This window comes from Octopus bimaculoides, chromosome 2 (genome assembly GCF_001194135.2).
Source record: "Octopus bimaculoides isolate UCB-OBI-ISO-001 chromosome 2, ASM119413v2, whole genome shotgun sequence".
In the NCBI taxonomy this organism is placed as follows: Eukaryota; Metazoa; Mollusca; class Cephalopoda; order Octopoda; family Octopodidae; genus Octopus; species Octopus bimaculoides.
In genome coordinates, this window is record NC_068982.1 from 129,697,158 (window position 1) to 129,711,967 (window position 14,810).

Here is a 14,810-nt window from a genome sequence, read left to right on the forward strand (position 1 = left end):
GTAAAAATGAATACACAAATTTAATGAATTTGTTATGAAAAAACAGCATTTATAGTTTTGCATAAATGTCAAAACTACTATTGTCCTCGCTAGCTCTCAAAATTCTATACACTTATCTTCTACCTATCTCCTATCTACCCCACCTCTCTATCTATCTATCTATAGCTCTTATCCTTTCATATAAAGACAGAAATCATGTATAACAAATACATACACATATACTTGCTCAAGGTGAAATACAGTGGAACTAAACCTGAAATCATGTGGTTTGGAAGAGAATTTAACCACATAGCCATGCCTGAGTCTATATATACATATGTGTGTATGTATTATATATATATATATATATATATGCGCACATGCAAGGTGCGGTGGATAAATTGTCGCCTAAATTAGGCAAAAATGAAAATAACATTGACATCTCATTCTAACAGATATATTTATCAAAATATCTTGAAATACTAAAGAGTAAATTTATTCAATAAAATCACCATTGGCTTCAACTGACTCACAGAAAACGACTTCTAGGCCGGATTCCAAAAGTGGAAGGAACATTGGGACCAGTGTATTGCTGCACAAGGTGATTATTTCGAAGGGGATTATGTTAAAACTTAGGTAAATAAGCTATTTTTTTTTAAACATAACTAGTCCAGGAACCTTTTGATACCACCTCGTATATGTGTTTACATACATGTATACACACACATACTATATCATCATCATCATCATCGTTTAACGTCCACTTTCCAGGGGGTAGGATGGTTGGTCCGCTGACATGAGTTGGACAGTTTAACTGGGGACTAGCGAGCCAGATGGCTGCACCAGGCTCCAATCTGATCTGGCAGAGTTTCTACAGCTGGATGCTCTTCCTAACGCCAACCACTCCGAGAGTATAGTGGGTACTTTTACGTGCCACCGGCACGAGGGCCATTCAGGTGGTACTGGCAATGGCCACGCTCAAATTGTGTTTTCCACGTACCACTGGCATAAGTGCCAGTAAGGTGACGCTGGTAACAATCACGCTCGAATGGTACTTTTTACATGCCACCGGCATGGGGTCCACGCAGCGGCCCTGGCCACAATCACACTTGGATGGTGCTCTTAGCGCTCCACTAGCACGAATGCCAGTCATGTGGTGCTGTCATCGAATTATATATATATATATATATATATTATATTCATATGCCAGTGCCCCTGGACTGGCTTGTGCGGGTGGCACATAAAAGACACCATTTCGAGCGTGGCTGTTTTCGTGCGGGTGACACGTAAAAGCACCCACTACACTCTCTGAGTGGATGGCGTTAGGAAGGGCATCCAGCTGTAGAAACTCTGCCAAATTAGATTGGAGCCTGGTGTTGCCATCCGGTTTCACCAGTCCTCAGTCAAATCGTCCAACCCATGCTAGCATGGAAAGTGGACGTTAAACAATGATGATGATGATGATACTTCTGTCAGTCATTAGATTGCAGTCATGCTGGGACATCACCTTGGAGAATTTTAGTTGAACAAATTGATCCCAGTACTTATTTTTTCTTAAGCCTGTTACTTATTTGCTGAACCCCTAAGTTACAAGGGCATAAAGTCACTAACACTGGTTGTCAAGTGATGGTTGGAGACATGCACTCAACAGGCTTTTTTCAGTTTCTGTCTACCAAATCCACTCATAAGGTTTTGGTTAGCCTAAAGGTATAAAAGACACACAGTGAGTTTGAACCTAGAATTATGTGACTGGGAAGCAAATTTCTTACCACCCCATGCCTGCACCTGTATGTATTACTCTTTTACTCGTTTCAGCCATGCGGCTGTGGTCATGCTGGAGCACCACTCTGTGTGTGTGTGTGTGTGTGTGTGTGTGTATAATATACATATTTTTATATATATATTTATATATATACATATCCTTCCACCATCACAGGCAAGGTTAGATGCCATTAATAGTGTGTAAGTGCAGACACACACAAACAACACTTCTAAAAATGCTGCTTCTATTTCCATACTCATACCATCAAAACAGTTATATTGTAGCTGAATGTCTTCCACAGCTATTACACCTGGTCCTATTTTACAGTTTACTACATTGAATGAAAGAAAGCTTTGCTGGGTCCAGATTTAACTCAATGACTAGGGATTAATTATTATGCTATTATCTCAACTATCGAATAATATAACCATAACTACCCTATAATGATTTCTAACATCTATAATTAATGATTTTTTTAACATACCTACTTTATAACTACCACAATGAAACAAATCTAGTGCTAAAATAATTTTCTCAGGGGTGTAAATTAAGTTCACTCATAATATTCTGCCTTCAGATGTTTTGTTCTTATACTCCTCATTATGACCTTAATGTCTTTAACGTAAAACTTCTCCGCTATCATTATTAAATTTTAATATTCAGTTTTAAATATTCCAAAAATAACAGGTTTTGTTCTTAGTCCTCTAATTTTGTATCTGTAAAAAAAACAAATAAACAAAAAAACAAAAAAGAAAATAACTTTGAGTAATTTTTTTTTTTACTGTGAAGACTTCAGGTAACTAGAATAATCAACACCATTGTGTAAAAGAAATTTCTTTTTAAACATCATTGTCATTGGTTAAAAAGATCTTGAAATACAGATTAATTACCGAGTACAATTTGAGACATACACTATCTCATCTTCTGTAGTTCCTTCAAGCATTTAGAATAAAATAAGCCCGTTTTAAATAAAGAGTGCTTGAATAAAATGGTTACTAGGAAACTAGCCAAGTCACAATCAAAAATAAACTATACTGATTGCAGTAAAGCAAGTTAGTCATACTAGTAGCTAAACAAGCAACTAGCAGCTAAACAAACAAAGCTGATCTCTAAAATAAATGAATTGAAAAGGAGGAAGACAGCCTCTTAAGTAGATGTTTTTTTATCTACAGATTGCTCTTTAGGGTTTAGTTTAATAATTATTATTACCATTGCCAATGCTTCTTAGGCTAGTAAAGTAACTGAATGCATTCAATACTGGACTAAACGACATGCAGTAATTAATTACATTTCTAATGTTTCAAGTTCAAATCCTGCTGAGATCTGTTATGACTTTCATGCTTAAAGAGTTCAATCAAATGAATACCAGTAATCTGTTGTTTAAACTCAGATCAGCCCTGATTGAGCAAATGTGTTCCTGTCATGATATTTCTCCATACATGAGTAAGCAACCTTGTTTTCCAACCTAGCACACATCTAAAACCTCTTTTTCAGTGCAGATTATAATTACTTTCTTATTTCATTTCATTATCTATCTATGTAAACAGTTTCGTCTTCCATGCTGGTGGTACACAAAAAGCATCATTCGAGTGTGATCATTGCCAGTGCCACTTGACTGGCTCTTGTGCTGGTGGCATGTAAAAAGCAGCATTCGAGCGTGGTTGTTGCCAGTGCCGCATGACCGGCTCCCTTGCCGGTGACACATAAAAGACACCATTCAAGCGTGGTCAATACCAATACCTCCTGACTGGCCCTCATGCCAGTGGTACATAAAAAGCACCCACTACACTCTGTGGTTGATGTTAGGAAGGGCATCCAGCTGTAGAAACTTTGCCAGATCAGATTGGAGCCTGGAGCAGTCTTCTGGCTAGCCAGCCCTCAGTCAAACCGTCCAATCCATGCCAGCATGGAAAGCAGATGTTAAACAATGATGATGATGAGTAACTACATTGTTCAATGAATCATATTTAAGAATGATTTGAGGAGACTTGGCTGCTGTTTCTAGAAGGGTTGAATAATTAAAAAGAGGTATCTTTGCAACAACTACTAATGAAGGAACCTTGTATCTAAGTTACGAGAACAGTTGAAGCATTACTGTTTACTATGTTTGTTGTTTTGATAAGTTTCCTTGAGTCCAGTTACATTTAATACTCTAGTGAAGTACATCTATTGAAACTGAAATGAAACTGGCTGTAATGATTCCCAGAAGATTAAATTTTTATTCCTTCAACATGCCTGTAGTATACGACTTTTAAACTTAAAATATTTAATTTTCAAGTGACTCAATCTAAATAGACAACATTTTCCATTGCATTTGTCATACTATTGTTTCAATTCTTTCACTCAGAGATCTTAAGTAAATATATTAGATAATAATTTAAACATGGCTAAGTAAATGCTAAAAGACTGAATTATCATTCTGAAACGTTAAAAAGAATGTTAAAGATTTTATCTCATTGAAATTTCATTTGAACAACTAAAATCTGTTAGTCATCATATTTCTGATGAATAACATCACATTTTTAACATCATCCATATTTTCATAAGCAACTCCATATTATATATATCTCCTTTATTTCCTCTTCTCCTTCCACCTATGCAAATAGCTGGGTCCCTCCGCACAAAGCTACTTCCTCTTGACATCTATCTCATTCTTACCCTCATCAACTCCTACCCATATTTACTGTCATTATAACCTAAGACAATGAGCTGGCAGAATTGTTAACATGTAAGACAAAATGCTTAGTGGCATTGCTTACAGTTTTTTACATTCTGAGATCAAATCTCACTCTCAAGTCAACTTTGACTTTCATCCTTTTGTTGATAAAATAAACACTGGGGTTGATGTAATTAACTTACCCCCTCCTCTCAAAATTGTTGACCTTGTGCCAAAATTAGAATTACTACCATTGTCTACTCCCCATTCATTTTATTCATCTCTCACTTTTCCTCACATGTCATAACCTTTAACCATACCCTCATCTTTCATTCAATCCTCCCATTACACTCCTATCTATTATATTCTTCTGCTGCTGTAAATAATGAAATCAGAACTGTTACTACAATTTCCTATCATTTCTGTGTTGCCAGTCATCACTCCCTCTCCAAGATACTCCCAAACAACATCTATATCATTCCCACCACTCATATTTACCGTCAATCACCTCCATCCCTGTTCACCATTTATTATATTCATCTTCTAGACACAACTGACAACTTCCACCCCATGTTTAAATCTAACTCCCACTCTCCCCTCATACTTTTGTAACCTTACCCACTCATGCTAATTTCCCTGTCTCTATACTCCATTCACTTTTTTGGACACGTTACCTTGAGGGTATGTCCTAGCATCTCAACACCACCATATTTACCTCTCTGACTTATATAAAATGCAAAAAAGCCATCAATCTTCCCCATAACAAACCTGTCCTTACTCTTCCAATCATACATTAACCACTCAACACCTCACACAAAGCAACCACTATCTCCTAATTCTCCCTTACTAGTGATGGTGTCACAATAAAAGTACCTAGCACACTCTGCAAAAAGTGCTTGACATTAAAAAGGCCATTTGATTGTAGAAACCATGCTAAAACTGAGACACTGGAACAAGATGTGGTTCTCCAACCCATTGCGTCCTGTCTAACTATCCAACAAATGCCAGCACGAAAAGCAGATGGAAAAAATGATGATCACTAAAATGCTTAAATATCATATGTTAATATAAAGACATTGAAAATAGTATATTTTAGCCAGATCAATGCAGCAGATGAAGAACAAAAGAAATTCTCCTTTTTGATGTCAAGTTGTATAGTGTGAGACTCTTAAAATGCAAGAATGGTATAAACTGCTTGAAGGAATATACATAAAAGAAATCTTTCCTAGAATAGCTAACAGAAAAAAAAAAAATAAAACATGTTAGAAAATATTAGTAATGAGAAATTAAATAAAGCATGTAAAATGAACTGTAGCTGTGGCCTTATTTGGGATGACTAAAATTAACTGAAGAAGTAATGAGAAAATGAAAGTCAATAATTAAAGCTTGTTATAACACAAGAAAAATATGGTTGCAGGCAAAGTTAAGAACCTAGAGAACTATAAACCAATTTCAAATCTTTTAATAGGTAAGCAAATTGGAGAAATAAAAATTGATTTGTTTTTTATTATGAAACATACTAAGCTACAAACATTACATTGTTTTGTGGAAACAAAGAATAAAACAGTGGAGAGAGAGAGAGGGAGAGAGCAGTATGGGGGGGGGGTTAACAAAATAGAAAGAGAGAAGAAAAAATAAGTTTTTATTTATATACATTATTCAGAAGTGGATAATCTTCCAGACTGTAGTTGATATTTAGGGGAGGTATTTGCAGAAAATGATCTTGAAAATAATCTTGGAAAGTAAGGAAATTGTAGAGGGTTGCATTCCCAGAGAAGAATTGTATAGTGTTTAATGCAAGCTCAAAGAGGTAAGAGAGTGAGTGGCAGAAGAAGAGACAGATTAGGCAGGTAAGATTGAGGAATGGTAAGCATCTACCTAATTAAGAAAGCAAGAAGCCCTAGTAGAAAAAATTGTGTGTCAAAGTGCATCTTTGCCAGTCACTTAAATGGTGTTTTTTGCATATAATGTTTGAGTATGTAACAATAACACTATCTCAAAATATGGTTCTTTCTGGAACTTTACAGCAGATCAGTAATTAATCAGGGCTGAAGTATTTCCTGACCCTAAGGAATCCTAGTCTTCATGGCGTCATTTTAGCAATACAACAATATATGTGTAGGGATTCACAGGGAGAAACTTGTTTTGAAATTTTTATCTTCACCATGACTTTGAAGGTTTTATTTTAATTTATGACAAGAGAGAGTGAGGTACAAAACTGTTTCCTTGATCCTCCCTGATGTATCACAGATATATTCACCTGAGCACTGTATACAATAAGTTCATTATTATTATTATTATATCTGTGGGCCTTTGTTTGAAAGTAACAAACATATTGTGAAAGAAATCTCCAATTAAATTCTCCAGTAAAAAAAAAAAATGACAGAGAAAAGGGAAGAAAGAAAAAGGATGAAAGCAAAAAGATAAAGAAAATGATTGGAAAGATTTAAAAACTGATGTCTAACCATGCAAATAATTTCAAGACCAGTGTCAGTTCTAATATCATTTAACTTAGATCTTATAAGATTTTAAGTTCTATAATTACAATTTTTTTTTTTTTTTTTTTTTTTTTTTTTTTTTTTTTTGAGTTGTTGATCATGCAAAGAAAGATTACAATTTTTGTCAAAGATTATAAACTAAACACTCAGGAAAACAATTATCTTTTATTTCAAATGCTACATCATTAACATTAAATCCTTTGCATGCTTTCTCTCAGTTTCTCATTCTCTCTCTCTCTTGCAGAAAGCTCATTAATCCTCAAAGTAAATCTCTTTGCATTACTTTCAGTAATAGCATTTTCTCACACACATTATACCCACATTTATGATGATTTCAAATTCTGGCACAAAGCCAGCAGTTTTAGGGGAGGGGTAAGTTAATTATATTAACATAGTGCTCAACTGAAAATAAGAAAAACAAAAGTGACCTCAGCACCATTTAAACTCAAAATTAAAGCGAGAAGAAATGCCACTAAGCATTTTGTCAGGTGTACTAATAATTTTGCCAGCTTGCTGACTTAATCACATTTATAATGGTTTCAAATTTTGTCACAAGGGCAGCAATTTTTTTTGGGGGTGGGGGATGAGTTGATTACATCGATCCCAGTGTTTAACTGATACTTATTTTATTGAACCCAAAAGGATGAAAGGCAAAAATCAACCTTGGTGGAATTTGAACTCAGAACATAGCGATGAGCGAAATACCGCATGGCATTTCATCTAACGTGCTAATGATTCTGCCAGCTCACCACCTTATTTATAATAATAATAATCCATTCTATTATAGGTACAAGGCCTGGAACTTCGGGGGGAAGGGACTAGTTGATTAAATTAACCCCAAAGTTTCACTGGTACTTAATTTATCAACCCCGAAAGGATGACAGGCAAAGTGGATCTCGGCGAGATTTGAACTCAAAGTAGCAACAGGTGAAATACAGCTAAGCATTTTGCCTGGTGTGCTAATGATTCTGCCAGCTTACTGCCTAAATAATAAAGGTTTCAAATTTTGCCACAAGGGCAGCAATTTTGGGGGAGGGGATGAGTTGATTACATCGATCCCAGAGTTTCACTGATAACTTATTGACTCCAAAACGATGAAAGCTCACCACCTTTAATAATAACAATAATCTTTTCTACTCTAGGCACAAGGCCCAAAATTTTTGGGGAGGAGGTCAGTCGATTAGATTGACCCCAGTATGCAACTAGTACTTAATTTTCTGACCCTGAAAGGATGAAAGCTCACAACCTTAATAATAATAATGATAATAATAATAATAATAATAAATGGTTTCAATTTTTGGCACAAGGCCAGTGATTTCAGGGGAGGGGAGTAAGTCAATTGCATCAACCCCATTGCTTAACAGGTGCTTATTTTATTGGCCCTGAAAGGATGAAAGGCAAAGTTGATCTCAGAAGAATTTGAACTCAGAACATAAAGACAGACAAAATGCTTAGCAGCATTTTGCCTGGCATGCTGACAATTCTACCAGCTTGCCACCTTAATATTATTGACTACCCATCTGATAAGGGTACACCAGGCTCATGTATCACAACCATATGTGCATGACATGGTAATCTCATATCAAGACAAACAGCGCATGACCATGCAGGTGGGGCCAAGTTAGAATTTTCTTCAGGTTGAGTAACCCACCCTGCTCAAAAGGTCCCTGAATAAAGGCTGTTTAAGGATGCTGAATGAAACACACATGCTTTCAGAAGTGAATTATTCAAACCCCAAAGAATTCTTCTCAACACATGATTACAATGCTCCCCCATTACTTCTGCTTATGATCAGAGATGCACATATTGGTCAGCCACTAAGGACAAACTCAACTGGTTAAGATGAAGCAACTGGTAAGCAAATCTGTGGTACTGAGCAGAATATTTGCTGTAGCCCATCTTTTTATACGAAGACAAAACATGCACATGATAGCACTTCCAATCAGTTAAGATCAAAAGCTATGAGAGCCACTGCCTGGTACTGCATCAGAGCATGTTATTATTATTAAGGTGGCAAGCTGGCAGAATCATTAGTACACTGGATGAAATGCTTTATGGTATTTCACCTGTCACCATGTTCTGAGTTCAAATTCTGCTGAGGTCAACCTTGCCTTCATTTTTTCAGGGTCAAATTAAGTACCAGTGAAACACAAGGGTCGATATAATTAACTAGTCCTCTCCCAAATTTCTCTTAAAAATAAAACCAGATCTCTACACACAAATGCAAATACACATACACACACAAGTGCACATACATAGATAATTTTTAAAAAGGCAAAATACAGTAACACCTAATTTCTAGTAAAATTCTTTACTCAGTTTAAGTATGCAGACATGCTAAATGAAGTGGAGCTATTGTTTTCTATCAACCAGTATTGATACACTGATGAGTTATGTTATTACCAGTATTATATGTGATGCCCTAATATCCAGTGTACTAACACTTAAATGCAATGCTTGCTATTGATGTCATTCCTCCTCCTCTTCAATAACTTTTAACTCAAGAAAATAATCAATAAGCTATTTCACAATTCACAGCATTATTAGTTAATCAAAGCTGTTCAACTAACTATATTATGTGTGCAAAGCTCTACCATATTTGTATTTAAAAAAAAAGAAACTCCTCGAGGCATTCTCCCATAAGTCATATTATTGATGATACTTTATAAAACAGCTGAGTTAATTATGTTTTGCAACTAAGGATCATTGTCATCATTTTAACATCCACTTTTCCATGCTTGGACGGAGTTCCATTGATAACAATGTTTAGTGAAGTGAAGGAGCTTTAAATGGAAAAAACTAGTACCAACAAAAATATTTAATAAAAAATTTTTAGACAATATATACAAGTTTAGGACATTTACCTACATGCAGATAGCATATGGAATAAAGTCAATTTAAGTATGAAATAGGATTTCAAATAACAAGTCATTCATGATTAAGTTGATTAGGCAAATTTTAAAAAAACTGAATTTTTTAAAACTTTTTTTTTCTGTCAAGAAATCCAATTATAATCACCCTAAACTACAAGAATCATTTGATTTTTATACATACCTTTGTAGAATGTGATAAACGAAAACCATTAAAAATATTCAAAACTTTAAAATTTGAATGAATATTATGCTTGGTATTATATATTACCTGTTCTTTGGGAATGTAACAAAACTATTTTCATCCCAGGAACCACCATCACAAAATGCTTGCATAATAGAAACAACACCTGCTGAAGGTAAAGGTTTTGCTGCATAGAAACCTGTAATGAGAGAAGAAAAAAAAGTTAGGGAAATAGTGGAATAATAATTACAAGTGATCAAAATGGTTTCAAAATGGATACTTGAGAATAAATTGCTTCATTCAGAGCTTCAGAAAAACACTACTCTTTGTAATATAACTGTCATTGTATTTAATCACAATAACCAACTGAATCATCACACTAAATAGAACATATTTCAGTTTATGTTTTAATAAAAATGTACCAAAAGAAGTAGCATTTAAATTTTTTTTAAATCAGAAGAGAGTATTGCAAAAAGAATGTAAAGCATTTATTTTGAAAAATATTTTTTTCACAAAGATTAATTTTTTAAATACGTTTTGAAAGACTAAAATGTTTTAAATGCTACACAGAAAAGTGGTAGCCTTCAGCATAAGCCAACCATAAACATGAGATAGCTTATGCATAAAAAATAAAAAGTAAGGAAGGAAAAATACCATTGTGAAACCTTAATCTGCTCTCAACATATGCCCAGCACAAAGATATATAATGGAAATAACTGACAGAGTTCCCCTGGCTCATCAAAGAGGGCACTAACTTTTTATAAGAACTATCTCAAATTATGACAATCTGTCCAATCCCTACAAGTATGGAAAAACATGCAAAATAAAGATAATGATTATGACGACTTATACCATGTAAGGACAAAGGTCATTTCTTTTAAGTTAACCAAAAAGTAACCTTCCCTATAATATAGCCAGAAGGATATAATTACAAATAATTCAATTTCATTTAGCAAGAACACATGAGAAGGTTTCGGAGAAACAAAAAGCAACAAAAAAAAAACTACATATTTGTTGATGTGTGAAGAATGCTGCTGTAAGAAGCAGAGAGATGGATGTAATGAGTAAGATTGATTTGAGGGGAAGTTCAAGCGTAAGTTTATCAGAGTAGCCTATGATAGCAACAAGAGAAGCAGCAGCAGGAGATAATCCAGAAACTATTTCCATCATGAATGTCATTCTTCTAAATAGAATACCAGTGATCAAATAAAGTGTACCATTCTAGAAATGAAAAGAAAATTTCAGAATGAGGTATTCTTAAGATCTGTAGATAGTCAACAGATACTCAAAACTGACGTAATTATTAGCAATATAAAGAGATCTAAGTCTCTAATTTAATTTTGAAAAAAAAAAAAAAAAAAATCAAACATAAGGAAAAAAAACATTCTATCTTGTGAAGTGAAAAGGGTCTTCTATAATGGAAATGTGAGGGCAAGGTGTAGTATCCTCTCCCACTGAAATAACTGAGAAATGTTTATATTTTGGTGTTAAATGGAACCAAGTTGTCAGATAGCTTGTGAAGATGTTGACTGATGGCAGAAGTGGATGCCTGGTGTGAACAGAGGATACAAAGAGCAGCACAAAGTAGATAATTGTCTCCAATATGTGGTTCTTAGGTTTTGAATAAGAAATAAAGAATCAGTATAGTCACTAGAAACATGGAAGAAATCACATAAGTAGATTGAATTGCTTCTCTCATAAAAAACAACAAAAAACAGGAATTATTCCTAAAGATCATGTGAAGAACATTGGGTTTAATTTAATAAACTAAACCATTAATAAGTTAAATTGGCAAAAATCACTCTTTGTAACATTCAGAAACAATAAAATAAAGCAAGCTGTGATTATTATTATTATTATTATTTTTTTTTTTTTTCAGTTGAAAATACGCATCAAGCCAAATGAAATCATGGTCATGGCCAGTGCTAGTAACATGTAAAAGACATCTACTACACTCTTAGAGTGGTTGGCATTAGGAGGAGTATCCAGTTGCAGAAACCAAGCCAAATCAGACTGGAGCCTGGTACAGCTCTCCAGCTTATCAGTTTGAGTCAAACCATCTAACTCATGCCAGTATGGAAAACAGATACTAAATGATATATGACAGGCTCCTTTCCATCTACCTATTCCATACACAAGGCTTTGGTTGATCTAGTGCCACTCAGAAAGATTGAAACCAAAACCACATGGTTGGGAAATGAACTTCTGAACTATACAATCATGACTGTGCTTGTTATCATCATCATTTAATATTTGTTTTCCATGCTGGCATGGGTTGGACAGTTCGACTGAAAACTGCTAAGCCAGGGAGCTGCACCAAGTTCTGGTCTGATTTGACAAGGTTTCTATGGCTGGATGTCCTTCCTAACACCAACCACTGAGTGTAGTGGGTGTATTTTATATGCCACTAGCAAGGGTATAGTTTTCAACTAGCAATAACCATGCCTCGGATAACCTTCATTGGCTTGACAGGTCTACACAGCACGTTGTATTGCCAAAGCTTGTCACCTGTCACGACCTCCATGAGGTCCAATGATCAAATGGTGCTTTTTACATGCCACTGATCTGATTTGACAAGGTTTCTATGGCTGGATGTCCTTCCTAACACCAAGCACTGAGTGTAGTGGGTGTTTTTTATGTGCCACCAGCAAGGGTGCCATTTACTTGACACTGATATCGTCCACAAATACAGCCTCACTTGGCTTGACAGGTCTACACAGCACATTGTATTGCCAAAGTTTGTCACCTGTCATGACCTCCATGAGGCCCAATGCTCAAATGGTGCCTTTTACATGCCACTGACATGGATGCCAGTCAGACGGAACTGGCATTGGCCACGACTACGATTTCACTTGGTGTCGTATAATTATTATCATCATTTACCAATTTGTATATGTAAAGTATAAATAATTATGCATTAGATGATTAAATTTATTATATACTTTAGTCATTCTAGCATGTAGCATGTTCTAACTTGACATAATAGTACACACAGGAGCAAATTTAACGATATAATTTAACATTTTAAAAACGCTGTCTAACATTTAAAAATATAATTTGTTCATGGCTGTTTTGCTCTTAATTCTTAAATACAGACCTAAATTAAAAGACCTAATTAACTTGACTTTGAATTTTTTCAAGCAGTATTAGATTAGAGTGAAACAATATCACGTGGCTGTTTGGCATGGTTGGTTGGATGGTGAATGTGTTTTGCTGCCAGTATTTTTTCACACTGGCAGTAACTATATGTGCAAAAACACACAGAGAAATATACACATGCAGACAGAATGATAAAGAGGGAGGGACATTACAATTTATTAATTGAACATAACTAACAAACACTTTTCCTATTCTCAAAGCATAAAAAAATATTCACATAGACAGACAAAGAAGCAGATGCTGAACTTTACATGTTTATTCATTCTCTCTCTGTTTTTGTCTCATTACTTTCTGTTGAAGAGCGTAGGCTTGAACCATAAAAGACTTTTTCATTTTTCCCAAGCATCAAACTAATACACTTGCTTGTTGTTCATACACCACTCATTCATTTTTGTTTTTCTATAAATTTCAACTATATATATACAAGTGCAGGAGTGGCTCTGTGGTAAGTAGCTTGCATACCAACCACATAGTTCCGGGTTCATTCCCACTATGTGGCACTTTGGTCAAGTGTCTTCTACTATAGTTTCGGGCCGACCAAAGCCTTGTGAATGGATTTGGTAGATGGAAACTGAAAGAAGCCCGTCACATATATGTATATACATATGTATGTGTGTGTCCGTGTTTGCCCCCCCCCCTCACATCACTTGACAACTGATGGTGGTCTGTTAACGTCCCCGTAACTTAGCGGTTAAGCAAAAGAGACCGATAGAATAAATACTAGGTTTACAAAGAATAAGTCCTGGGGTCGATTTGCGAGACTAAAGGCAGTACTCCAGCATGGCCACAGTCAAATGACTGAAAAGAGTAAAAGATTATGTAATGAAATTAATGAAAATCAAGAGAATGGAGATTTGCACATCCAAGTTTTATTACACAGTTATTTACATCATTCTTCACTTAGACCTACATGCATTTCAGCTGCTAGTTACTGCACACTTAAGTGTGCATCTTGGTGTTAATTATCAGTACAACTTCATCAGTGTGCAGTGGCTTCCAGCGAAAACATGCATAGGTCTAGGGAAGAACGGTGTAAATAACTATAATAAAACTTGAATGTGCAAATCTCCATTCTCCTGATCTTCATTAATTTATTTTCTCTACGGAAACTATGCAGTCCTTATTAGGAAATTTGGATTTACCAAGTGAGGATTAACTGAGTATAGTAAATTTTAACTAACTTGAGTTTCACCAACATTCACTGTGGCTAGCTGGCATTGAGAACCATTTTTGGAAATATTACTTTTCTCTTTTACTTTTTTCAGTCATTTGACTGTGGCCATGCTGGAGCACTGCCTTTAGTCGAGCAAATCGACCCCAGGACTTATTCTTTGGAAGCCTAGTACTTATTCTATCGGTCTCTTTTGCCGAACCACTAAGTTAAGGGGACGTAAACACAACCATCGGTTGTCAAGCAATGTTGGGGGGACAAACACAGACACACAAACATATATATATATACGACAGGCTTCTTTCAGTTTCCGTCTACCAAATCCACTCACAAGGCTTTGGTCAGCCCGAGGTTATAGTAGATGACACTTGCCCAAGGTGCCATACAGTGGGAATGAACCCAGAACCATGTGGTTGGTAAGCAAGCTACTTACCTCACAGCCACTTCAGAGAGAGAGAGAGAGAGAGAGACAGAGAGACAGAGAGAGAGAGAGAGAGAGAGAGAGAGAGATTAAAATGCCTGATGTCAAAT

At 35.5% G+C, this 14,810-nt stretch overlaps 1 protein-coding gene across 1 annotated transcript in view; it reads right to left on the reverse strand.

The window, feature by feature from the left end:
* The window catches only part of LOC106875941 (ATP-binding cassette sub-family A member 2), a 155,960-nt gene that overhangs the window by 87,165 nt on the left and 53,985 nt on the right, over positions 1-14,810 (reverse strand). The window contains exon 3 of the mRNA XM_014924268.2: positions 10,037-10,148. Coding sequence (XP_014779754.1) covers positions 10,037-10,148 — 112 coding nt within the window. The remainder of the gene's footprint in view (positions 1-10,036; positions 10,149-14,810) is intronic.